Source organism: Marmota flaviventris, chromosome 1, assembly GCF_047511675.1.
Source record: "Marmota flaviventris isolate mMarFla1 chromosome 1, mMarFla1.hap1, whole genome shotgun sequence".
Lineage (NCBI taxonomy): Eukaryota > Metazoa > Chordata > Mammalia > Rodentia > Sciuridae > Marmota > Marmota flaviventris.
Window position 1 is genome coordinate 160294321 of NC_092498.1, and position 27010 is coordinate 160321330.

Sequence of the window (27010 nt, forward strand, 5' to 3'; positions counted from 1 at the left end):
TGGGTTCGAAGTCATTTGATGTTGGGTTACATTCTAATGTCGGGGGTTTCAGCCACGTATGGAGAAACACCAGTGTTGCTCTCTCCAAGTCTTTGCTGTCTTTGCATGAGCGAAAACAACAAGAACTCAGATGAGTCTATCAGATGGCTCTATTTCTCCTTACAATGGATCATAGACAATACACTTCAAAAAGATGCACCTTCCTGATAAGATTTCAAAAGTCCTTTGCCATCTCCCAGGCGTGGTTGTTAGTTAATATGTGATGGGAGAAGGGGAAGAGCCATGAAGGCTCTGACATTTACCCCAAGTGACCTGACCACTTGAAGCCTGATGACCAGTGGCCTTGGTCACTCACTGGCTAGGATCAGCAAGGTGCTACATCTCCTTAGCGTTCTGATCCAGTAGAACTCACTTTGCAACCATTTAGAAGGTTGCTTCCTGCTAAAGCTGCCTTGCCCTTAAGTTTTACATTCTGAAGGAGACACTCAGCCAGGTCTATGCATGTGTGGCTGCAGTAACAAACACCCCTTACTAACAGTGCTTTTGTGAGCTACATTAATAAAGTTATCATAGCATGTCCTGGCTGGATAACCTGAAAACAAAGCTAGGGTTTTTTTTATTTATTTATTTTGTGTGTGTGTGTTTTGTTTTGCTTTTTAAAATAATTTTGGAGATTTTTCTGCTTACTTTAAAAAAAGTAAGAAGAGAAAAGAAACCCCAAGTTGTTTTTCCCTTCAGATCTACAATTTGACATGTACCACGTAATACCTTCAGCTATTTCAGAATTCTCACATTCAGTTTCTAGAAAGAAAGAACAGATATGTCGGGTTTCAGGTTATGTGTTGTATGATGAATATTGAATGTTTTTACTTACAATTTGGTCTTTGATTGTTTTCCTTTGATTCTTACAATCAAATTAAACTTTGCCTAATACCTTGCATGAGACTTCTGAGCTGTGCAGCGCTTTCCTGGAACCTGCTGTTTGATACCTTTGCCATTTGAGTTCTCCTTGGAGATGAGCTAAACTTAATCAAGACCTTGAGTCTGATTCTCCATGCTCCCACCACACCTGTTTGTTGGCTTCCAGTAGACAGCTTGCCTTCTTTTGAAACTTGGGCAAATCTGTTGAAATCAAAACAATAATGGGCATTTCCCCCCACCTTTGACCCTTCTAAATTATGATGGAAGTTCCAACTCAAGTAGTTTCAGGGTCTGCCATGTTAACTTTGCCATCTTCCCAAAAGGTGGCTTCACATCTTTATTGTTCCTAGAAAGACTAATTCTCAAAATAGATGCATATGAATAAGAAACATTGAAACTTGATATCTGATGACCTGGAAATCCCATGTCGGACCTCAAAGCCAATTTCTACCTTTCTCTAGAAGCTAGTAGTGACATGGAGTATCTCCAAGCACTCTTCAAATACCCTTTTCCTGGTAATGCAGATTGTGGATGTATACTAACTGTTGATGAGAAAGGAAATGATGAAAGGAAAAGGGGCTGAGGATTGATTTGAACTTGGCTTTGGATCAGCATCCTCCGTCTGAACGAGTACTAGGTTCTCATATTCCTTTGGGGGAACTTTTGGGAGGCAGGAGGAGGATTTTGGAGCTAATGAGCCTGCTGAGCCCTCCCCTGAAAGCACATGAGATGGGCCGATTGAGCAGAGGTCCCATCATGAAAGGAAGTGTCAAGGTTGGATGCTTTCTTGGCTCATCTCTCGTAATTATGCCCCTTTTCTACAGCTTTCATCATTCTGAATAGAAGGCAGAAAGTGCTGGTCCATTAGTGATTTCAGATTGAATTTGGGGTATAGGAGACTCTTAGACCTCACCAGAAAGCCAGGGATTATTTTTCTAAATGGTGAAAGAACAAAACATTGGCAGCAGCTTATACAACAGCTGGCAAAAAAACTAAATGACTCTGTGAAAAGCACCCCCCTCCCCCGCCCTGCTCTGGGCCTCACATTAGTGGTCCCTAAATAAGCCAACAGTAAGCTATTTGGGGCTCTCGAGTCTCTTTGAAGTTGCTAGAGAGCCCAGATTGTGCAATTATTGTAGGAGGGAGACAAGGGTGTTTCCCTTGGAATCAGGGAATAGCTACAGCCGTGAACTCTGGTTCAGGGCATGGCCTCAGAGGTAGGCACCTAGTATTGCCAATGTTTTGACCGTCGGCACAGAGCTCTCCTTTAATAACATTTGCTTAATGCTTTAATTAATTAACACTTAACCTTCTCTTTCCCTTTTCAACCCTTTTTCTCCTCCCTTCACTATATTCCCACGTAACTTAAAAAAAAAAAAAACAACTTAAAATTCAATATCAAAGCAGGCAATGCATGTGTGGCTATGCCTCACAAAATAGGTCGGATTATTGAGGGGAGCCCTGCTGACCGCTGTGGCAAGCTGAAAGTAGGAGACCGGATCTTGGCAGTAAATGGATGTTCCATCACCAACAAATCCCATTCAGACATTGTCAACCTAATCAAGGAAGCAGGAAACACAGTTACCCTCCGCATCATTCCTGGGGATGGTAAAGTATACCTCTTATCTCTCTCCCTCTCTCTCATGTTCTCTCTCTCTCTCTCTCTCTCTCTCTCTCTCTCTCATTAATGCTCATGTAATTGAATAGTTTTGACTTAGAGGCAGCTCTGTCAGTCCCTAACTGAACATACCCATCAAGCCAACATAGCCATTGTTACTAAACCACATCTCACCTTCATCTGATTCATCCCATCGCCCTGGGATCCTGTCTTGCTACAGATAGGGGAACTCCACAAAGCCTCCAGTGTGCCCCTTCAAAACTACACAGAAAACTGTAAGTTTTCATGCAAGTAGTAAAGATTACCTGATGTTCTATCTGGAACTCATGAATGCCCTTTTCAAATCATCACTGAAATTTAATAGTAGAATATGGCAACTTCTCAAAACCTACCTAACGGGAGTGCAGAGCCAGTACTATGCTCTTCCAGAATAAGTGAATGTATCAGAATTTTTATTTAATGAGAAAATCTTAGGGTTTATGCCTACTTGATTTGTCCTAATTTTGGAGGGAGGGGGGTATTGGAGATTGAACTCAGGGGCACTCGGCCACTGAGCCACATCCCCAGCCCTATTTTATTTAGAGACAGGGTCTCAATGAGTTGCTTATACCTGGCTTCTACTGAGGCTGGCTTTGAACTCACCATCCTCCTCCTTCAGCCTCCTGAGCTGCTGGGATTACAGGTGTGTGCCATCACTGTAGCCCAAATTTTTACATGTAGATGAAGAAAAAATTAAATATCTTCATTTTTCATAGATTATATTTACATTAAATTAGAACTATTCTTTTATGCCTATTTGCTTGACTCATTAAAGTCAAATCGTTGGTTTTTCCCTACCCCACCCTCTGCCGGACCACGAGGACATTTGTCAATGTTGGCAGTGGCACCTAGTGGGTGCAGACTAGAGATGCTCCCAAATGTCCTAAAGTACACAAAAGAGCCTCCATAATAATAACCCCGTGCAAAAATATCAGTGTTTGTCTTCTTACTCATATTTTGTAAACATGAAGTTGATAACACTAATATCAGTAAGTATAGATTGCTTTGGCACTTAAATCCTGAATAATTGATTGATAAATAATTGATCCTACACCAACCTAGCCCTTGGGACAAAAGTTATAACTTGTTACAAAATGTTTAATTGCCTTTTTTCATTCTTTCCATACATGTTATAAAATAAAATACATATTCTAAAAGCCACTGAGTATTTCTCAAGAGAGAAATGTGGTTTATATAGATAGTACAGTAAAAACATGCTATGCCATAGATCCAATAAAGTAAGAAAATCAAACATTTTATCTGGAAGTCATTCACCAAATAAGTATTTTTATATAGTAATTATGAGAAAGTGAATTTTTTGGTTCAAGTTTTGATTGATGTAGCCAGTGATTTTCAGAACAAGTAAATGCAAAACTAAACAGTAAATATTTGAATTTTTTTCATTCTAAGAACAGAAAACTTTCTTTGTGCCAAAAATATCCCATACCAATTGGAGAGAAAGAAAATAGTTCCTTGAATGGTGGTCTTCCTCACCCTCTTTCCAACCATGGTTAGTAATTTACCATCTGGTCTGAAGTCCATTCCACCAAATTACCACTCTGGAAAGCTATTACAGTTTACAAAAGTGAGCACATGATGATAAAATGTGGAAACATAGATTCTTAATGGAAAGGATAAATGAAACCAGAAAAATGGAGTGAGGAATGGTTCAGAGACTATAGAGAGATTGCAAAAAATAATCCAGAAGAATGGGAAACAGGAATTGACTTGCCGGTTCTGTACTGGTTTGTTTTAATATGGGAATGAGAATGTCTCAGAAAAGAAGGAAAGAAAGCTCTCCTTGCAGGAAGGGCATAGAGAAAGAGTTTGAAATCAGAAAAGACAAACATATGCAAAAGCAACTTATACTACTCTGCACATACTAGGTGTTGAGTTAGTGAAGTAGAGTCACTGTATTTTTGAAAACCTGGACCCCCCAAAATATAATGCACTGTGGATTGTCCCCTAACAGTTGGCAATAAAAAGGAATTCTTAAAACTTCAGTGCTTACAAAATTCAGGCAGATCTCTTGTGCTCCTTAGAAGATAGTAAAATAAAGTAGTGAAGGATTGATATCTTTAAAGATGGCCCATGATCTGCTGAGGTTGATCTCATCTAAAATGTTTCTAAAATGTTCTATCATTGTGCCATGATAATAAACGTTTTTGCCAGTGACTTTGTAAGTATCAAGATCTAAGTAAAGGGAATCACTTCTATCAGAAGGTGAAGTGCAATGCTCATCTTTAAGGGGCCATCTTGGAAATTAGAGCGGCGGCAGGGGAGTTAGATTTCTGGGGGAATTAGATAGCAATCCAAGAGAATGTCTCAAACACGTACAAGAAGTAGAATGACCATGACAGTGTGATGAAGAGAAAATCTTGCTTGATCTACTTCCTCTGTGTGCAAGTTAGACATGGCTGACTGTGGAGGTATAGGGAGGTGCTCTCTGGATTAGGGCCCTCTGGTCTCCTTCAGATCTTTCATTCTGATATTTACCTCATCAAGTAGCCCAAAGACCAATTGTTTCATGGTATCTACAAGGAGTTCGAAGTTTTTAGCTAGCATGGTTCTAAGCGCTTAGAGATCTATCACGTCTGAAATAACAGTTCTTAGAAACCCCAGGAGGCACTTGGAGAAGATTCCCCCTCATTTGTACAGTGCTCAGAAACCCTCTGAATCCACTATTTTTGGTACCAGGGATTGAACTCAGGGGCAATCAACCACTGAGCCCCATACCCAGCCCTATTTTTTGTATTGTATTTAGAGACAGAGTCTGAGTTGCTTAGAGCCTTGTTTTTACAGAGGCTGGCCTTGAACTTGCCTCAGCCTCCTGAGCCACTGGGATTACAGGTGTGCGCCACCATGCCCGGCTGAATCTACTCTTTAACTCATGGTACCCAAGTCTGTTTTCTTGTCATCAGATTCCTCATTCTTTTTCCAATTTCCCTTATCTCAGACTTTAGTTTCCCTGACTTGCTTCTCCCATTTCTCTTACCTCTATAACAAAACTCCAAAATATAACTCCCTTTTATTTGGCATGTCTATGCTGTTAGAAGGTTTACCTCCACAGATCTTAGACAGGCTGTGACCAGGGGAGTCTATACTTCTCTGTCATTTATGAATTTGGGGTCAGGGTGGGAGGTTGAGTTAGGGGAGAACCTTTTCTTCTGTGAGATATGGGCAAGGGATAGTAAATACACAACAGCCACACAGAAAGGCCTAAGTAGCTGAACAGATTGAATCCGAACTTGATCTCCAACAAGTCAGACCACACTTGGATCATACAGAAATGTCCATGTAGTCTTATTCTGAGTGGGAAGAAGAGTAATCAGAGCAGAGCCTGAACCAAACTAATGTGGAATCATGTTCAAAATAATGAGAATATGAGAATATATATATATATATATATATATATATATATATATTTTAATTGTGGTCTTGAATTTCTTCTTCAGTTCACCTGATTCAGAGTGTTTGCTTTTAGAGATGAGCTTGCAAAACAGATATTGCTATTTCCTTGGCAAAGGTATAGATAGTAAAAAGTCCTCCCTGAACTTTCCACATATTTGTGGGGTTCAGATTTTCCAATATCACCTTCAGTATTTATGACACATATGTTTACACAATCAAATATTTATGAAAGAAATGATCATGTTCTTTGTTGATTTGCTTAGCTTTTCATGTGGATTCCGGAAGGAAGGGTAAGAACATTGACATAGGAACAAGGCTAGAATCATAATCACTTGTCACAGAGATAGGCTCAAACCCAAGGTAGAATCTCCTGTCAGAAGAGTGAGGGCCCCGATTTCCAACAGCCTCATGACATGCTTAAGAGCTGTTTTTCTTGATACATGATTGCTATGGAAAGTATATTAATATCCATTTTCATTCCTCTGGGAGAGCTAAAGTAGGTATAAACTCTGTTTAATAAAGAATGTGGGAGGCACTTTCTGGAATATCCATAAAAATATCCAATAGATTCATCTGCCTTAGTCTTTTAAAAGTCAAATATATTGACACTCCTTTATAATATCGCTGCTGGAGGGTGAGTGGAGGGTGAGGAGGCTAGACTCTTTTTCAGGCTCTTTTTTTTTTTTTTTTCCTATTATACAGGCCAAATTTTGCTTTGGGGATAGAGCTATAAATTTTTGATAATGGACCTCATCTCTATATTTTAAAAAGTTAGAGAACATTTCAGCAGATACAATTTTGGTTTAATTCCAAATGAAGACTTAAAAGTTTATGAAAACAAGTCTAACTTTATTGGTATTATAAAAGCACCCTGGAAATCAAGGCCATGCTAAAATTTTTTTGGTCCTCTGAAAAGAACCCATGAAATTCAGTAGTCCAAGCAGGGCATTCTGTATTTTGGTTAATCTAGGATACTGCCTAGAGAAATTAGTAGCAGTTATGCAGTAAAATGAAAACATTGCTTACATGAACGGAGGTGTCAATCAGGTATGATTTTCTGGATACCAACACAGATCCCCATGTGAACAGTAAGACTAAAAGCACACTTTCAGGCAAGCCCGAGTTTGATTCCCATTACTTGCCTCCTGGGTGATCCTGGGCAGTTTCTTACCTTTCCTATGCCCCAGCGTCTCCATCTATAAACAGGGCGATAACTTGCACTGGTTTTATGAAGTGGTGGCCATTAATTGAAGTAGCGCCCACGGTCGTGGTCCCAGTATAGTGCTTGCTTGGCACTCTGCACATGGTCTTGTAAATGGTGGTTGTTCATAGATTTTAAAAAATGCAAAATAAGGAAAAGTCCCTGAGCTCAAATAGACATTTGCATATTAAGCATTAATTTCTTTAAAAAGCTCAAAGTGAAGCTGCAACCCTAAAAAAGATTTGCATGTAAATATAATTGGGGAAAACAGCAAATGAAGGATAAGAGGAAAATTAATAAGGACATTCTGTTTATATGTGTTTTGAGTGATTATCTGTTATATCATTAAATCATGAAAGCAGCAGAAATATGAAAAATCATTTGAGAATAGGATTCCATATTCCTGGAATATTCCAGCTACCAAAAGCACACAATAACTCCAAATGGGAACTTCTTCACAATTCAGTAATTCTAATCACTTTAATTACAAAGAAATGTTCTTTTTTTGGTACCCTGATTGTGATTTCCCCATGGCCCAAATGATCTTATGATTTCCCAGAGAATCTTTATAAAATGAATTACAATGAGCTGTATGAGGTTAGCTAAAGGACCAGATTTTATGGGAGTTCTGGTGAGTGTCACTGACAGTCTGGTGTCCTGTGTACTGACCTGGTGGATGACTTGTATGAAATATCACTTAGATTCATCGGTTTTGCCAGTTAACTGTGCTTGAATGGGAGTGATATGAAGGTGCTAATGACCTTCCAAATGCTCTAAAAAAACCATTTACAGTAGTAATCCTAAAAATGTACCAGTAATATGCTTTTAATATTATAATAATACATACTAAAAGTATGCTAATAATTTTTTTGAGCACTAATGTGTCTGGCACTGTCCCTAATAGTTCCTCTTAGATCATCACTGTACCACTTTCCTTAGATACTTCTGTTATTCTCCTTTGCAGATGAGGAAATTGAGACACTGAAAGTTGAAATGGCTTTGCTCTTGTCCTGTCTAGTGCAGCCTACTATGCAAAGCGAGGCAGTCTGACTCAGAATCTGACCCTTGTAACCATTTGGCTAACCTGCCTCCCAGTAAGCTTGAGGCACAGCCTTTGCCTGACCCAAGGGTCTCAAGTCACACTAGGCCAGTCAATGCTCTGAGGAGTCCATAGGAACAAGGAACCAGACATCTGTGTCCCCTTTGTTTCACCCTTTAGTTCCCAGACTTAGTGGATCACAGGTTCTTCTCCTTCAGAATCTGTAGAAACATTTGTAGAACACATTGTGAGAAACATTGTCCTAAAACATGAATAAGATTCATAAAACTATGCTTTCTACTTACATTTTCTTATTAATCTTGGGCATGGCTATAAGAATCAGGGACTTTTATGGCTGGCATATAAACTGTTAAAATCCTCTTTAACCTTCTCTTGCTGCAGAGAGTTTCCCTAACTTAAAGATGCCCCCATAGTAGTGTAGTGAATGTGTTGAGTGCAGGCTGTGGTCTAGCACTGATGCTATGCGTCTCGCATCCTTTCATCCTGAGAGGACCGATCGATCGGCAGCATTCCCTCGTCCTGGGTGAGAAGAGTCAGGCACACCATTAATGGGTGGAGAAAGAGGGATTTGAATTCTGTGTGAATCTCAAACACATGCTTTTAACCCCTGTGTGTCATGAAAGTAAAGTAACAGGACACCAGACCCGAATTGAGCAGTGTTCTCAAGAAATTAAAACGGAAGAGAGACCACCAGCCATTGGGTGCATAGGAGGTCTCTTATCCCAGGACTGTAGGGGAACAAGGGGTGGGGAGGGGAGTGGAAGGGGGGGAGAGATTACAGGCTTCTTAGTTTCAAGTACTTAAAATATTATCCCATAGAAACCTCCTTATACCCAATGTAGTCAATAAACATCGAAGTACTAGGAAGCATAGAACTCAGGGAATCTTCTAGACCTCATGGTTCACTATTAATTAAATGGGCACTTGCAGGCTAATTTTAGAACCTAACAACCACAGTTAGTATTTTCTTTTCTTTCTTCTTTTTTTATTTTTTTTTATTTTTATGTGGTGCTGAGGATCAAACCCAGTGCCTCACGCATGCTAGGCAAGCACTCTACCTCTGAGTTACAGCCCCAGCCCCTAGTATTTTCTTGATGAGAAAATAAAAGCCAAGTTCCTAAGAGTCCATTTAAGAATAAATATTAAATGTATGGCTTGCTCCTGGTGGTTGCTACTTACCTTGATTTTAATGGAGAAATTATTAGCAAAAAAGCATATATCTGTTACCATACGAGTGATTAAATTTTAATACATACACATGGATGTGTTATCTATAGTTTTTGGTTTTTTTATGATTTTTTTTTCAGATTCTGAGTCTCCAAACTGGTAGAGATTATGAAGTTGCTTATGAATGTGATGAGTGGAGAAGAAATTCAATTTACATAGGAATATAATCCTATTCCTTACTTTAAAGCAGCTTCATGATTTATACAACTTATGTTTATAACTCTGGTTCTTCTAATGCAGGTTTTAAAATTAATCTTTCATGAGTGATACTAGATGGAGATCTGTCAAGAGTTCCATATTTTCACTTGTGCTTTATGAAAAGCAATGAGGAAGAAAGGAGATGTTATTTGTGTTTAATAATATGTTAGCTCACTTCTGAATTTAATATTCACATGAGGAAATCAGGCATACTCACCAAATGCTGCTGATAAGTTGCAGGAAATGTTAGCAGGGACATTTATTAGCAGCCTGTACAATCCTGTGAAATACCTCCAGGGCGGCCCAGTGTTTTGATGGATTGCCATCTCTCAGTGGTGGGGAGGAGTCAGACACACCCATGCTGGCTGTAATTTTAGAGCAGCTTTTCCCCTGGCAGACCCTATTTCATTTGAGGGAATGTCTGCTTAGGAGGAGGGTCACAGTGGGGGGCATACATGAGCCACAGCAGAGAAGATCTTAGGATGGTTCATTAAATTCCTGAGTCTTTAGAAATTTGAGTCCAACTAATTGAAATGGGGACAGGGAAGTCAGATTTGTCACTTAGAGACAGGGTTTCTGCTCACCTCCCAGTTGGATGATGTCTTCTCTCAGGCCTTCATTTCTTTATGCTCTGTCCCACAGAGTCCTCAAATGCCACTTTGCTGACCAATGCAGAGAAGATTGCCACCATCACCACCACACACACCCCTTCTCAGCAAGGGGCCCAGGAGACAAGGTCAGCTGAGACTTTGGTTCCTTTTGTTACTTTAAAGGGGGAAAAGGGACCTGTCCTCTCATCATGATGAGACATGTTTTCCGTCTCCCCCTGCATTGCTGTTATATTTATTTCTCTCACTTTGGCAGGAACACCGCCAAACCAAAGCCGGAATCTCAGTTCGAGTTCAAAGCTCCCCAGGCTACCCAGGTGAGGGTCCTTTCTCCTTTTTTTTGTTTCCTGCATTTTGCTCATTTCCTTCCAACTTTCTGAAGCTGTTTTTACAGGATTTTTTTTTGAAGGGCATCCTTAATTTAAAATAAACGTCCTTTTGTGCAGTGATTTTCCACATATATACTCATATTTGCTTGACATATATACTCATATTTGCTTTTATTTTACTACCTTTGAAAAAATATTCTAACATATGCTTTGGTAGGGAGAGAAAAATAAGACCAAAATACTGAAAAGCTGTCACAAGGATCAGTGGTCGGAGAAAAAGCAAAGCATCTAATAACTGTTTGCAAAATCATAGTTCTTCAAGAAAATCTCTTTTTGTTGTTGTTGTTGTTAAGGTGGTTTTGGGGACTGTGGATTTCAGGTGAGAGCCAGGATACCTGCCTCTCAAGATGGTTAGCAAGTGAAACAAATCTGGGAACCACTGGGTGATGCCGAGATAAATAAGTTTCTTTTCTGCTGGCCTCTGTGGACCCTTCAGTAGTCCGTTTGTGGTCTTGCCCACAGAGAATGGGAACCACTCCCCAGACTGCAGAGGTTGGCATAGACGCAGTGCTAGTGGTAGACCCTGGTGCTTCTCAGGCCAGGTTCAAGGAAGCTGAACATCCAGCCACAAATGGATGGTATCATGTGATGAAGAAGCTTCCTGCCCTAAATGCAGATTGCAACCTTCCTAGTTGAATTTTAATATGTGCATAGGTATAAGCATGATCCTAAGTGTTTCAAATTCTGGATTTCCAACTTCTGATATTAATGAAGATTAATGAGGATGACTAATAAGCACTTAAGAGTCACTAAGAGAGGACTAGAGACTGTGCCTTTCGGCCAAATCAACATGACATGGAATGTTTGGGAAGATATGAGAAAAACATGTGTGGATAGCAGTTCTACCTGAATGACTGCATTTAATTTCTTTAAATAGGAGCAAGATTTTTACACTGTGGAACTGGAAAGAGGAGCCAAGGGATTTGGCTTTAGTCTTCGAGGGGGTCGAGAATATAACATGGACCTCTATGTTCTGCGCTTAGCAGAGGATGGTCCTGCAGAAAGATGTGGAAAGATGAGGGTAAGTAGGAAAAGGAGGCTGGAGTAGATGTGAAGAAGCATCTGCAGTGACTTACGTTTTTACTGTTGTTGTTGTTGTTTGTTTTTAGATATACATAACAGTAGGGTGTATTCCGACATGTTATACATACATGGAATTCAACCCATTACAATTTTGATTCCATTCTCATAGTTGAATATGATGTGGAGTTTCACTGGTCATGTATTCATATATGTGCATAAGAAAATTATGTACGATTCATTGTCTTTCCTATTCCCATTCCCCCTCCGTCTAATCCAATAAACTTCTATACGTCCCCTGTACCCTCCCTTGTTATGGGTTAGCATCCGCACATCAGAGAGAACATTCAGCCTTTGGTTTTTTGGGACTGGCTTATTTCACTTAGTACGATAGTCTCCGGTTCCATCCATTTACCAGCAAATGTCATGATCTCTCTCTTCTTTATGGCTAATATTCCATTGTGCATATATATCACATTTTCTTTATCCATTCATCCATAGAAGGACACCTAGGTTGTTTCTGTAGCTTGGCTATTGTGAGTTGAGCTCCACTAAACATTCATGTGGCTATGTCACTGTAGTATGCTGATTTTAAGTCCTTTGGGTATATAAACGAGGAGTGGGATAACTGGATCAAATGGTGGTTCCATTCAAAGTTTTCTAAGAAATCTCCATACTGCTTTCCAGAGTGGTTGCACCAATTTGCAGTCCCACCAGCAATGTATGAGTGAACCTTTCCCCTCACATGCTCGCCAACATTTATTGTTACTTGTATTCTTTTTTTTTTTGAAAAACATTTTTTAAGAGAGAGAGAGAGAGAGAGAGAGAATTTAATTTATTTTTTAGTTTTCGGCGGACACAACATCTTTGTTTGTATGTGGTGCTGAGGATCGAACCCGGGCTGCACGCATGCCAGGCAAGCACGCTACCACTTGAGCCACATCCCCAGCCCTGTTACTTGTATTCTTGATAATTGCCATTCTGACTAGAGTGAGATGGAATCTCAGAGTAGTTTCAATTTGCATTCTTCTAATTGTTAGAGATGTTAAACATTTTTTTCATATATGTGTTGACCATTTATATTTCTTTCTTTTTATGACTCTCGCTATGTTCTGCTCCTACCATGGCAGATTGGTGATGAAATTCTAGAGATCAATGGCGAGACCACCAAAAACATGAAGCACTCTCGGGCCATTGAACTGATTAAGAATGGTGGCCGCAGAGTTCGTCTGTTTCTGAGGCGGGGAGACGGCTCGGTCCCGGAATATGGTGGGTCAAACTATGAAAACATTCCTTCCTTCCCTGGCATGACTCCATGACTCTGTCTCCAGAACGGCAGCAGGAAAGTCCTTTCTGTCTCCCCATTCACCAGTGTCTTACAGCCTCTCGCACCATGTGATTATTTGCTTCGCTTGTTCTGAAATCTCCACATTTCATCTTTTTGCTTGCTTCTGTGGACTGGGGCAAGGCCTAGGACAAGATCTTTAGAGCCCCCTTTCTGATAATCAGAGAGAACATTTTGTCTAGTCCGACCAAGAGCGAAGGAATGTTTGTTTGAACTGTGCCAAACTGTTTCTCAGATCCAATTGTTAGCACAAAATGACTCTATACTCCTTTTAAGAAGCAGGAAAGCAGGTTTCCTGAGTGATATGATGAGGCACAAATATATATATATATTTTTTCTTTTTTTTTTTTTTGGTTACTTGATGTCTTTATTTAAGAGGCGTGAAATTTCAAGATGATTTGGGGGCTTTGCTCACCTCCTATATGCTCTGCGTCCAAAAATTCTCCATCCCTCCACTGGTCTCTGACCCCAAATCAGACCACCTGAGCCCACTACTGTCAAACGAACAAAAACTGTTGACATATTAGCCATATGTTTTTAAGTGATGAAGGACGAAATAGATTCCCAGTGCTCATCATGAGGGAAACATGTTACTATACCTTTCCTATGAGGAAAGCCAGGTTATACGTAGAGTTCCTTTGTCATATCTTTAGACATGATTTGAGTAGATGGCAATGATCTTTACCTAGCTTAGTGTTCTGATGGCAAAATATTGTATATTGTAATAATTCTGTCCTATTTATTTGAGATTCTTGTTTAAAATTTAAAAAAAAAAGAGAAAAAAAAAGCTATGCCCTAGATGTAGGGCTTTTTTTTCCCAACCAAAGGTCTACAAAAGTTTCTATAGAAACTGTAATCGAATGATCCCCATATACATTGGTCCCCTTTATTAGGGATTTATCTGTTATCACCCTCTTTTCTGAAAGTCACTCTGCACAATTCCCAGTTGCATTTTTGGACTTCCTTGATGAGATCCTTCATTCAGATGTAGCTCAAGGAGGGGAACAGCTCCCGTGCAGGCAGCTTCCCCTGGTGTTGGACATGGGTACAGGTGCACAATATGAGGGATCCGAGGGAAGGGGGGAGGGTGGGTTTCAGACAAGGCCCCTTTAGGCCCGGCCAACCACAGGGGGAAGTTCATGACGACATTCAGATGACATGGCTGCGTACTGTACTAAACTTCTGACTGTTAGGTGTATTGATGCCACTGAAGCTGTGTAACATTGTCTTCCTTTTCTGTCTTCCCTATGCCTTCTGTCGGATGTGATATTTCATTTGAGAGTCATCGTCAGTAACCTGTGTACCTTCTCCAAACCTATGTCTGTTGCACTGAGGATGAAAATCCAACACTAACAAATGTTCTTTGGGCTAATAATAATAATAATAATAATAAAGATCATTTAAATACATGGTTTTCCAAAAAGGGTTGAACATTGCCAGGGTTGTGCTGCTGTAATGTTTCCATGCGTCATTTGGACTAAACCTCTCTAATTCTATTGATTAGAGTCACAAATGGGTTATAATATGTTAAGTTCCAATATTTTTCTGACTTGATTGGAACCTGCTTCTCTGTGAGGCTATTTTTGTAATGAGTTTTTGTACTTAATTTAACTGCCGCGGTCTGGCGGGGGGGGGGGTTGGGGAGGGACTTTGTTCTTTTGTTGTTTATTGTTAATGCTCTCCTATGCCAGCCTGTCATTGTTCCAGTTGTTTGAAAAAAAAAAAAAAAAAAAAAGGATGCATTCATTGTCTGGGTTCTCAAGTCATCTTATGGCTGTCTAAAGACGTACGTCATGTTCCAATTGCGGTCTCTGCAGCCTTATTTGAGTGTTGCCTTAGACTGTCTGACTGGACAAATAAACTCTCTTTGCCCTATGTTAACAAATACAGATTTTTTTTCTTTCCTCCTTGTTATAGGGAATCTAAATGTTCAACTTTTTCTCTTTCTCTCTTTCTCTTTCTCTCTGACTGTTCTTGGTGCTGGGCCCTCCCTTCTACAGCGATGATACCTCCTAATATCGCTGCATGTATGAGAAATGAAAAGCTCGGGGAGGCTTGCTTCTACCTTATGGGCCATAATCAAACTACGGTTTGTAGCTCAATCAATACTAGGTGTTTCTGTGCTGTGGCCTAATTTCCTCATTGCTTCTGCTTAGCTCTATTTTGATATGTTTGGCAATTCATTCTGAGCACCCTGCGTTCTTGGAATTGTAAGTACACCGCTGACCCCTGTTGAAGTGTTGCTCTCCCTTGTCTTGAAAGTAGGCATAAGATTTCAAGGTTAGATTTAGAATAGTGATCTGAGGACCTTCCCTTACCCAAATGTCAGATGACTTTTGTCTTCGTTCTGATAGTCCACCCAGCATTTAGAAAGAATGAACCTTATACCACAGAGCTCTCACCCAGATAGATAGGGCTTTGCCAGATGGGAAGAGATTCCCCCATTCTTCAGGTATCTCTGGCATTCTACAGCCTAGGGGCCAAATCCTGACCACAGCCTGTGTCTGTAAGTAAGATTTACTGATGCATAGCTACACACCCATTTCTGTTTTGTGTTGCCTGTGCTTTTGCCCTACAGTGGCTGGTTTGAACAGTTGCAACAGAGACTGTGGTCCAGAATATTTACTACCTGGCCTTTTAGAAAAACTTTGCTAATCCCTGCTTTAGGTTATGTACCTGCTTTTGCTAAAAGCCATGCTGGGTGTTGGAAGATCTTTCATGAAACATATTAATTGCTGAATAGAGACCTGGCTGCCTCATGAAAGATCTTTTAAGAGCCCCAGTGATTCCCTCCTCTCTGTCACATGGGTCTGCCCTCCCTACTGCAACACAATATTTTAGGCTCCTGGAATTTGTTGCGTTTAGTTGCACCAAAGCATCCCTGGGCTCTCATAAATTCATGATGCTGCCCTACTTTTAAACCTATAGACATCTTGGTGGTATAAGAAGCAGTCTATAATAGTGAGATCCATTATGCCATATTCATACATGCGTATAATTTGATCACTCTCCTTCCCCAGTCATGTATAATTATAATGTACCAATTTCAAAAGGAAAAAAAAAAGGAGCAGTCCAGTGGCTCCACAGTTCCTCCATATTGTTATGACTGCTTCATATATCATACAGAAAAACTGCCTTTAAACTTAAGGATTTTGTGAGCCCTGTCTAATTGCAAATGTGTAATTAACCACCTCTTTCCCCCCTTCCTTTTATCTACCAGAAAACTCTGCATTTGAAAGATGGTTCCTTATTTTTGAATTTACCCAAAGTAGACAAAATAGTTGAAGAGCACACACAAAAGTATAGTTCAGTGGCCCCTCAAGTGCATGTGACATTTGCCAATCAGCACCTGGCCATTATGCTGCTGCCACAATCCCCTTTGCTCAACACTTTGGATTATTGTTTTAAAGTATAAATATGCTTTGCATATGGTAAAAATATGTGAATCCTGAGTGTGTGATGCATTGTAGTTTTCACCTCTGTGTGCACACATTTAGGTCACCACTCAGATAAGCCATAGACTACTTCTGTCCCCCAAGAAGCTTCCTATGCCCCTCCAGGTCAATGTCCTAGATTGTTTTTAAGCAAATCAAAACAAGCATTCTTTAAAGGAAAGGAGATTTTCTTTCTTGGGGGCAGTGTAGGGTGGGGAAGAGGAAAAGGGTTGGTAGATGGGGAGGAGAGAGGCAGGGGGATAGGTAAGGGGGAGAAATTTGGGTACCTGTAGACAGACTACCTGGGGTGTGCCTTTAAAGACTAAAGTCATGCCTGATTTAATAAATTCTTTAATGATCTATCTGGGGTATCAAAAAGAGCCAGATGCTGAAAGCCACAAGTACTAGTTGGTAACCCTAACTAGTTGCAGTTATACATAACGTAACCAAGACTCAGTTGGCTTTGACTCTGATGGCTTTTAACAGTTGTTTGTTTGTTGTGACTAATGAGTGGAGCACGGGAGGGAGCGGGGACTGGACCATGCAGGTCCTCCCTACCTAACTGGGCCTCTTCTCTCTCTCCCTCGCAGACCCCAGCAGCGACCGGAACGGCCCCTCCGCCGGTGCACAAGGCTTTCCGGAAGTGAGGGCCGGACCGGAAGTGAGGGCCGGACCGGAAGTGAGGGCCGGACCGTCCGGCCGCCAGCACCCATCATTGGAGTCCAGTTACACACCCGACGTTCACAAATCATCACCACATGGGGAGAAGCGGGCACACGTGAGAGACCCAAAAGGCAGCCGAGAGTACAGCAGACAACCCAATGAACACCACACCTGGAATGGAACTTCCCGAAAGCCCGACGGCGGGGCCTGCCGACCCAAGGACCGGGCGCCCGAGGGACGCCGAGACGCGCAGGCCGAGCGGATGGCAACCAACGGGCCCAAGAGGAGGTCCCCGGAGAAGCGCCGGGACGGCACGCGCAGCGCCGACACCACCCTGGAGAGGAGGGAGAAGCCCGAGAAGAGGCGGGAAGGGTCTCCCGAGCGCCGGCGGGAGCGGTCCCCCACGCGCCGAAGGGACAGCTCGCCCAGCCGGCGGCGGCGGTCCCTTGAAAGACTCCTGGATCCCAGAAGGTCCCCGGAGCGAAGGAGAGTGGCCTCGCCCGAGAGGAGGGCCAAGTCCACCGATCGGAGACGGGCCCGGTCCCCCGAGCGCCGCCGAGAGCGTTCGCTGGATAAAAGGAGCCGAGAGGACCGAGGTGGCCACCGCGAGCGGGAAGAGGCGACTCTGAAACAGGAAGTGGGCAGAAGTTCCAGAAATCCCCCGGAGCAGAGGAGGCGACCTTATAAAGAATGTAGCACCGACCTCAGTATCTGAGACTTGACACGCATTCCAACCTTTACCATGTCAAAGGTTCTAAGAGGAAGGTCACAAACCTGAAATAATTTAGTTTTCTTACCTTAGGAAGCATCTCTGACACCTGGTGATCCTATGAATAGCTACAAACATTTTATGCATTTGAGATCTTCTAAGAAAAAAAAATTATATATGAAAAGTCTTGTGCCTGATGTATAAATATTAAAGAAAGTATTTTTAAATGCATACTTTTTTTTTTTGGAAATTATTTGCCAAATACTGGCCCAAAGGGATATAGATTTTGTTTCTATAGAAAGCGTAGAATTGTCAAGAATTTTTTTTCCCTTTTTTTTTTTTTTTTCTTTGGGCAATCTTTTTCTCTCCTGTTAAAATGGGGCGGTTGGTCATGTTTCTCTTTAAGGACGGGAAATTATTAAGTTTAATTAATGATCGAGACTGTTATATAGTGATGTAGTGCTATACTGTAGACAGGAGTTTTTCTTCAAAGCAAAAAGGCAAACTTCTATTTGTAAAAACTGAGGACCTCTTGGGATGGATTAGGATTGCCAATGATCCTAAAATTAAGCAAACTGTAATGACAAGACTACTATTGCAAATGAAGGATATTTATAGCTTTTTAAACTGCGGCAGCACAAAGAAATTTTTTTTTTTTTTTTTTGTCCTTGGGTTAGAATTGATTCGAAACAGTTTGTACTCTCTCTGGCCCAGGAAGGCACAGAGACAAGAAGGTTGGCCGCCATTACCCAAACACAGCCTAAGCACAGATTGTCAGGTTCATTAGCATCTCCCCCGTGGAATAAGATCTCATTTAAGGCAGTTCCATGGCAGCCTTACTCAACTACTAGAAGGAACAGACAACCTATACCTGTGTTGTCTGGCCGGTGGTCTGATTTGAAGCTGAATATTTGATGGAATGTAGGACAGTGTGCTGGGTATGAGGGAGACATAAATATCACCACCACGATGAAAAGTATGGCCCCCTTTTTTGCATAGCCCATGATTGCCCTTTGCCAAATTAGGGAGGAAGGAGTGACGTTTGGTGGATGAAATTCTCTTTTGAGAACTTAAAGAAATGACAGCTGGGGCTGCTCATTCATAGAAATGCCAATTGCACTTTGAAACCATAAAGTTTTTAGGTTGGTCAAAGGGGAAGCAAGGAAGTGATCCCAGTGGTTCTAGTCCTGGTTGGGAAACCTCTGCCCTCATGACCCTGTCCTTTAGTCTTTGGACAGCAGAACAAAAACAATGATTTTTCTTTTTTAAAAGACCCATTCTTCCTGAAACCCTCAGGTGGTGTGGTTGGGTCGGCTGTAGCCCCAGGATGTGGTTTAAATGGATTACTGCCTAGCTGAGCCAAAACGTTTGCTTGTACCTGTTGGACCACTACAGCAAACCGCTGCTTACAGTGCATTGTGTATTTCTGTAGTACTGTTTTGCATTTTCCGTACAGACACAAAACTTTGCAAGTCAATCACTGTTGTTCCCATGGTACTGTATTGAAAAAAGAAAAAAAAGATTAAAAAAAAAAAAAGACAGCCAGCCAATCATTGTGTGTACAGAGTTAAAAATTGTAATTAATAGAGCCTGTTGAAAAAAAAAAATGTTGCCTTTTTTTCTTGTATAAAAGAGAATTTATGACAAAAATTTAGCTGTGAGGAATGTGATATGTGTTTATATTTCTGAATATGAACAAATTGATTCATGGGGATATATTTTAATGTAAACTAAATCAGGTATGTAAAGTTGTTTTAAAATGGGAGACTATATAAGTAATTCTCTAAAGCTTTAGTTGGTTTGGGATATCATCATTTCTTCCATGGTGAGCCTGCTTGTGAATTATTAAGCACTTGTTTGCATTCTCTGTTCTTCACTCATTTATTTCTTACAGTGTGCTATGGACTTAATGCTCTTTCTGTATTGATGAAAAGCAGTATGTGGGCCAATCTTTTTATAAAACACTATGCATATATAAATATTACATTGTTCATAGCTTTATTTGATTTATGGGTTTATACACAACACTAGAATGAATAGCTATAGTAGTGTGGACATTTACAAAACAAGTTCCTTTCCTGGAACAGAAACAATGTACATTCTGTAGCTAAAAAGGAGGGGAAAAGTCTGTGGATGCTATTTTTATTATCCGAGTTTTCCATGCAAAGCTTACATTGAGCTGTAGGAGGAAGACTGAGGAAGAGTACAACTGAATAATGATGTTTTTTTCCGTCAATTTCCTAAGAGCCAACTTGGAGATTTTATTCCTAAGGCTGCAGTGCTAGGATTTTTCTCACTAGTTCTAGCACAACCTGAGATGTTAAATGACTGACACTCTCATTTGGGGTCCAGGGTTTTAAATAATTGAAATCAAGGTGCATTTTTGGAGTGTATCCTTAAGTTAACATCTTGACTGTCTTGCTTGTTGTAAGAGATATTTGACGTGTTAAAAATCTGTGCTACCGCCCCAGCTTGTTTCAGTTCATGAGGACTTTTGGTGTGGTAATTTCACCTTAGTTCCACACATCAGATTTGCTTTGAAAATATTGTACTGTACAGGGACTATGCATTAAGCAGAAAGATATAGTTTTCTTTGAACTACTGTAACCTTAAATTGGAAACTGATTCTTGTGAGCCTACTTTCCCTAACCCCCCACTCCATGTAAATGTGTTGATGAGCGATGATGGATGAGAATTTTGTATGACTTATACCATTTAGGAATTCCCCTCCCTCTTTTACACAGTTGATGCCTGAAAGAATGTTGGGGAGCAGAGTCAACACCCTACTTGTATTTTTTAAGTTTCTTTTGTGAAAGATTTTTTAATGCATTTTTACTGTAAAAATACATGGAAATGTATGCATTCCATAACCACTATTGTTTCTGGATTGATATCTTCCTTGTCTCCTCATTGTTTCAGATATATCAGGGTCAAATAATGAGTGGAGGGTGCCTGATTCAAACTCCCTGAAATACTGTCTCTGTTGAGAAAGGAGTTATGTCTTTGAGGTAGAAAAGTGCTTTGCCAGTCTGGCACCGTGGTGCACGCCTGTCATACCAGCTACTCTGGAGGCTGAGGCAGGAGTAATCTCAAGTTCAAAGCCAGCCTCAGCATAAGTGAGGCCCTAAGCAACTCAGTGAGACCCTGTCTCTAAATAAAATACCAAATAGGGCTGGGATGTGGCTCAGTGATGGAGTGCCCCTGAGTTCAATCCCCAGTAAAGCTGCCTCCGCCAAAAAAAAAAAAGAAGTGCCTTGCTATTCAAAGTGTCATCTGTGGATAAGCTGCCTCATGGAGAGTTTGTTAGAAATGTACAATCTCTAACCCCACTCCAGACCTACAGAGTCAAAATGTGCATTTGGCAAGATCCTCAGCTAACTCATATGCATATGAAAATTTGAACAGCATGGTATAGCATAGAACCTTGGCTCTAAAGCAAATTGTGCCAAGCCAAGAGCTTCATCACTTCCTGTGAAATGTTTGGGAAGGTTTCTCCGCCATTTTTAGCCTCCTTTCCTCATCTTTAGAGTGGCAAATCTCATAGAGTTGGCAAGAATAAGTGCAAAGTGTTCAGCACTCAGATCCTCTGTAAACACTAAAACATTTTTACTGAGGGTTCTCTGTACAGCAATGAGTATTGTACTTTTTCCTTTGTCCTGGCTTGTCAATCAAAATGAAGAAATATATTTTGTCTATTAAAATGAGGAAGAAAGCCTTTTATTTTAATTTAAAATTAACAAATAGTAAGGCTCATGCTACTTCACAGGTATAATTATGCTTGCCATTGTTTTGAAATAACAAGCCAAAATGTGATGCTCTGAAAGTCAAAACCAAAATAGTCTCAGAGCAGACTTGGGGAGGTAGATATATAAGTGGAGTTAGACAAACTCCCACATCACACTAGATGAGAAAGCTAGTTCATTAGCATACAATTTAACACCCATCCAGGTTGATTGTGTAGTTGGAAGTAACTCAATTTCCTCCACAGTCTGGTTGGTTTCTTTGTGTGGCTTAGTGGTTGGGGTTTTCCTAAGCTGGTGGACACTCAAAGGGGTATTGTGTTTTAATAGTAGGCCCATCTCTTTGACTTTATTTTGTCACTGACATGGTAATTATGGACACTGCTCACTTCCCTGAGAATCTCTTTTGTTAAAGATGGCATCTAGAAATGGTCCCTGGCTCAGCCAAACAATTGAAAGTATTTCTAAAGCCCTTTCGTGGACAAATCCTTTGCCTGCCATAAATAGCCACAGTAAAATGAGTGTGCTGAATGAGGCTTCATTATAGCTGTCAGGGTTTGTTTTTTTTTTTTTTTTTTTCCCTGCGGGTAGGCAAACTGAGACCACCTTTGATGATCTGCATTAATCCTGAAAGGAAGAACCTTTTAAATTCCTCCAGGTGATGTTTGTTTTGTTTTGATTTTTTGGTGAGGCAGCAAGGTCAGCATTATGGGTGTTGAGCCCAAAGAGATCCAAGTACTTTGGGAACACACATGACTATCGCTTGCAAGAAGGGAATTGACCAAGCTCAGTTTTTTTCCTGCAAGTGATTTGGGGTATATTTTACAGGGTGGTCCTTCTGTGAAACACTGTGACTAGTTCCCCCCGCAACTATGTCTCTGTGCATGATGGATAGAGGTCATTGCGGGGGGCTGTGGGAACAGAAGGGGTGCAGCTACATGACATTAGCGCACACATTAAATTTACTGAATCCAAAGCAAAAGACCTCTTTGAAAGCATATGGAGCAGGGTGTGGCGGCGCACACCTGTAATCCATGCAGCTTGGGAGGCTGAGGAGGAAGATCTCAAGTTCAAAGCCAGCCTCAGCAAATGGGAGACCCTAAGCAACTCAGTGAGCCCTTTCTCTAAATAAAATACAAAATAGAGCTGGGGATGGGGCTCCATGGTCAAGTGCCTCTGATTTTAATCCCCAGTACCCATAATAAAAGAAAAGAAAGAAAGCATATGGATTTGAGCAACGTGATTTTTACTTTTGCATTTTGTGGTAAAATACTCAAGTATTGCAGGTGACTCTGCCTTTCACTGCATTTGAACTGAAAGTGTTCCTTGTCATGTCCCTGGAGAAAATAACAAAGTCATTGTCTACACAACCTGCAGCTTTAAACATCTCCCCAGTAAGTGCTCATAAGTATATCCTTCAGGGAATAAATTCTTTCAGTCTCCTAGAGTCATAAAAAGAAAGATTGCTAATTCCTATGTGTGTAGTTAGACTTGTGTCTCAATTTTGTCCACACATGTTTATTGAAGACCAACTCTATGCCAGGTATATGGTGGGCCTGGCAATCCTGGTTCCCACTCTGGAGAGCTTATAGTTTGGTGGGAGAAGAAAACACATAAACATAAGCACGTCCCCAGGGCACAGGGGCCTAGGGCACTCATTAATAGGAGATTTAGCCAGATTGAGGAAAATTGGAATTCAGCTGAGACCAGAAGGAAGAGAAGGGGTTAACTGGGAACAGAAGTAGCACATGGTGCAGGCTGAGGGAGAAGCCAAGAGGTGAGGGAGTGTGGTCCAAATGGAAGGATCAGGCCACAGTGCGCTGGGCCAGCTTGTCATCAATTTCAGACTTCAGTAGAGGAGACCACCAAAGAGGTTTTAGGGGACCTCTATCCAGGTATGTGTGGGGTGGGGTGGGGGTGACTAGGCCAGGTCTAAGTGAGAAAGATGGCCTCAGACTGGAGGTGGGGGTGTTGAGTCTAGAAAGGCCCAGGACTATGTTTGCTATCTTTGTGTGTGTGTATGTGTGTGTGTGTGTGCTTGATTATTATTTTTTATTTATATGTGACAGCAGACCGCATTACAATATGTTTGCTATCTTTTAAAAATAATTTGTTTTCTTTCCTATATAAACCCTACTTCTCTTCACTATACCTTTATTAATACTTACAGAATCTTTCTACTTTACCTAATTTCTTCTGTTAGATAAGATCATTTACAATTCTATCTGGTTTTCTCTGGTCTTAAAAACCACCTTCTTTTTTTTTTTTTAACATCCAGGAATCAGATCTTGTCATCTTATTTTGCTTTTTTCTTTTCTTTTGAGGTTGGCCACAACTTTCTCAAGCTACAGGAGGCTGTTTAGTTTTACCCAACCCTGCCCAGACATGCCTGCATTTTAAGAGTTAAAAGTGGAACCACTCCTATAACACCCCAGGTTAAAAAGCATTGCTTTTTTTTTTTTTAACAAAACTAATGCTCATGAGGCTGAGGCAGGAGGATGGCATGTTCAAAGCTAGTCTCCTCAAAGGTGAGGCGCTAAGCAACTCAACAAGACCCTGTTTCTAAATGAAATACACAATAGGGCTGGGGATGTGGCTCAGTGGTTGAGTGTCCCTGAGTTCAATCCCAGGTACCCACCGCCCCCCCCCAAAAAAAAAAAAAAAAACCTTAATGCATAAAAAAAAAAAAACTTGTAATAATAGTCAAGCATTTTAGGTGAATATAAACTAAAAGGTGGCATCCTCCCTAACCACCAGTTGACTCTGATTCTCAGAGGTAAATATTACCAACAACTGGGGTCATGACATTTCTGATCCTTCTGTGTGTGTGTATGTGTGTGTGTGTGTGTGTGTGTAGCCTAGTTATTAGTTTTTAGTGGGCCATTAGCACTTATTTCATGAACTTTTTCTGTATCTTGTACATTGTGGATGATTTTCCGTGTTAGGAGCATGTGTGTATACACATGTCCATATACATTCATAGACAGACATACACACATTGAAATATAATCTCATGGAATATTGTCTCCTTTATTGCCAATCTCTGCCTCTCTCAGGTTCATGCATACTCTTCCTTATTCTGATGCCAGCCTTTCCTCTTGCACACCTACAGATTCTCCTCCCTGCAGAAGCCAAAGCCATTCTTTTAAAATACCCAGTGAGGTTCCTGATACCAGTTCCACTCCAGCCTCTCTGCTCACTCCCAGCCTTAGGGGCTCTGGCCTAGCTAACCCACCCTGCGGTGCTCTTTCCCACATACCATGGCTGGCTCTCTGCCTTTCGTCAAGTCTTTGCCTAAATCTCTTTCCCACGTGTCCTGCTCTGCCCACCCTATTTAACAATGGCACTTTGATTCCCGTCTTCCACAGCACTTCCCACCATCTAACCTGCTCTAATTGATGGACTTTCCTATTGTCTCCACTGCTGATCACCTGTCCCCATTCTCTGCAAAGAGGGTCAGCTTTCTACACGTGGCAACCTCTGCAGCCACACTAGCCCTGCTCTAAGAAGGGCCCCTTGCCTGATTTAATTCTCTGCTGTCACAGTCTTGAATTCTTCACTATTTTTGAACAAGGAGCCCCGCATTTTCAATTTACACTGGTAGTGCAGTTTGTTGCTGACTTTCTAGAAGGCAAACTGTTGAAGGGCAAGAATCTTCATGTAAGCCTCGGAGGGCAAGGATCTTTGTTCTCATCTCTCGTGAATTCCAAGGTCCTGGAGCAATGCCTGCCGAATAGTTGGTGCGAGCAGATCTAAAGTACTCTGCTTCTCTCAATAGCTGCATATTCTGCCGTTGACCACAATTTATTTAACTCTTCCCTTATGGACCTGCAGCAGTTATTACAAAAATATGTTTCAGTGAACACTTATAACTTGGTATTTTTGAATGGTGTGGTTTAAATACTTTTGAAGGGATAAACTGTGACTCCTGGTTTGTTTTTATTTCTGATGACACTTATATTATTGAGGATTTGCATGCTTTCATTGGAAACAGCTGTTTTTAGCAAAGTACTTACAGGCTCTAGGACTCTTTCCCATCAAATGGGGGCTTGCAAGCACAGCTTAACTGCTAGACCAATGGTTCCTGGCCTCAGGTGCTCATTGAGATCACCTGGGGAACTTTGGAAGCGCTGATTACCTGGGCCCACTCCCAGATGTTGTAGTGTAATTCTAGATTTACAAAAGGTCCCAGGTGGTTCAATAGGCAGCCATCTTTATCCTCATGGACGAAGAGGCATTGCATGGAATGCTTCGTTGCTCTGTCATTTCTCTGCAGAGCATCTGCTCTTGCCTCTGTGAGCTTTCCACAGAGCCGTGGTTCAAAGGGAAGATGGTTTCAAATTATTGTCTCAAACTTTCTTACTTGTATGAGGTTATTAGCCAAATATAAACCTAATGGTCATGTATCAGCTGGGAATTCAGTCTTATACTCCTGTTACCACTGAATTTATTCAGTACTAAAGATAATCACGAGACCCCCTCCATTCTCAAGGGGCCAGAACATTCTACTAACTTCTTTCCCTGAAATTCTCTCGGGGAGTATTTAAAGCTCCTCTTTAAATGGTACATGTGGTCTGTTAAAACTCAAGGAGGATAATGAGCAATTAGCAGTCATAAGGAAGCAAGAGGATTTTCTGGCAGTTTCCAAACTATTTCTGATGCTTCTCCCCTCCCCATCCTCCACCTGGGCCTACTTTAAACAGGCGACTTTGAGCTGAAAAATGTGTTATGATGACTGAATGAGTCGAGTGTGACATTCCTATGACCAAAATAACACTCGAGCTTTAAAATTCGAGGAGAGAAATATTCTTGGGAAAGTGCCACTGGTAATAAATGCAACTCACCTAGAAGCTCTGGTGTGAGCCTAAGAGATTCTCACGTTGGTCCAGGCCAGAGGCCCAGAACCATCATGGATCTGACTGGTCCTAACTCAGAATCAAAGGAGAACTCGAGAATCAACATTCAAACTAGTCCTCAAGTTTGGAACTAGATAGCATCTGTTTTCCTCTGGCTGCGGAATGTGGCAGAACTGGTGACAATTTCCTCTTTCCAGCTTATGAATTTGACCGTCTTCCCTGTATCCTCCTCTTCCAGAAGGGGATTTTATGAGGCAGAATCTCACTTCTCCCTTGGAAATGACAGCTGAGATGAGGTAACTGTTTCCTTTACCTCCTGAAAACAGAGCTCAGTCCAATGCAGTTTGTTAGCAAATATGTGCTGAGCATCTGCTAGTTCCTAGGCATGGTGCTGGGTGCATGTGTCAAGCATCAACGAAACCCCCCGCCTTCCTGGAGTTGAGAGTTTGGCAGGAAAACCAGACGTTGCATAATTGACTTAACTTGTGGTAAGAGCTATGGAGGTGCATGTGGTGTCCTTGAGTGTCTACAAGAAGGGGACTTCATCCGGATGGTGCAAAGAAGAGTGGTA

The 27010-nt window shown here is 41.2% G+C and overlaps 1 protein-coding gene across 13 annotated transcripts in view; it reads left to right on the top strand.

The window, feature by feature from the left end:
- The window catches only part of Magi1 (membrane associated guanylate kinase, WW and PDZ domain containing 1), a 613943-nt gene extending 593230 nt beyond the window's left edge, over window positions 1–20713 (top strand). For 3 of the 13 annotated variants that reach the window (XM_071618445.1, XM_071618463.1, XM_027954529.2), the window contains 6 exons: window positions 2326–2529; window positions 10318–10411; window positions 10540–10600; window positions 11550–11693; window positions 12823–12961; window positions 17062–20713. In XM_071618445.1, the coding sequence (XP_071474546.1) occupies window positions 2326–2529; window positions 10318–10411; window positions 10540–10600; window positions 11550–11693; window positions 12823–12961; window positions 17062–17849 (1430 nt within the window). In that variant the 3' untranslated portion in view covers window positions 17850–20713. Of the gene's footprint in view, window positions 1–2325; window positions 2530–10317; window positions 10412–10539; window positions 10601–11549; window positions 11694–12822; window positions 12962–15037; window positions 15127–17061 lie in introns of all 13 variants that reach the window. The other 10 variants (XM_071618450.1, XM_071618455.1, XM_027954532.2 and 7 more) reach the window with 5 other exon arrangements.
- The last annotated feature ends 6297 nt before the right edge of the window (window positions 20714–27010 follow it).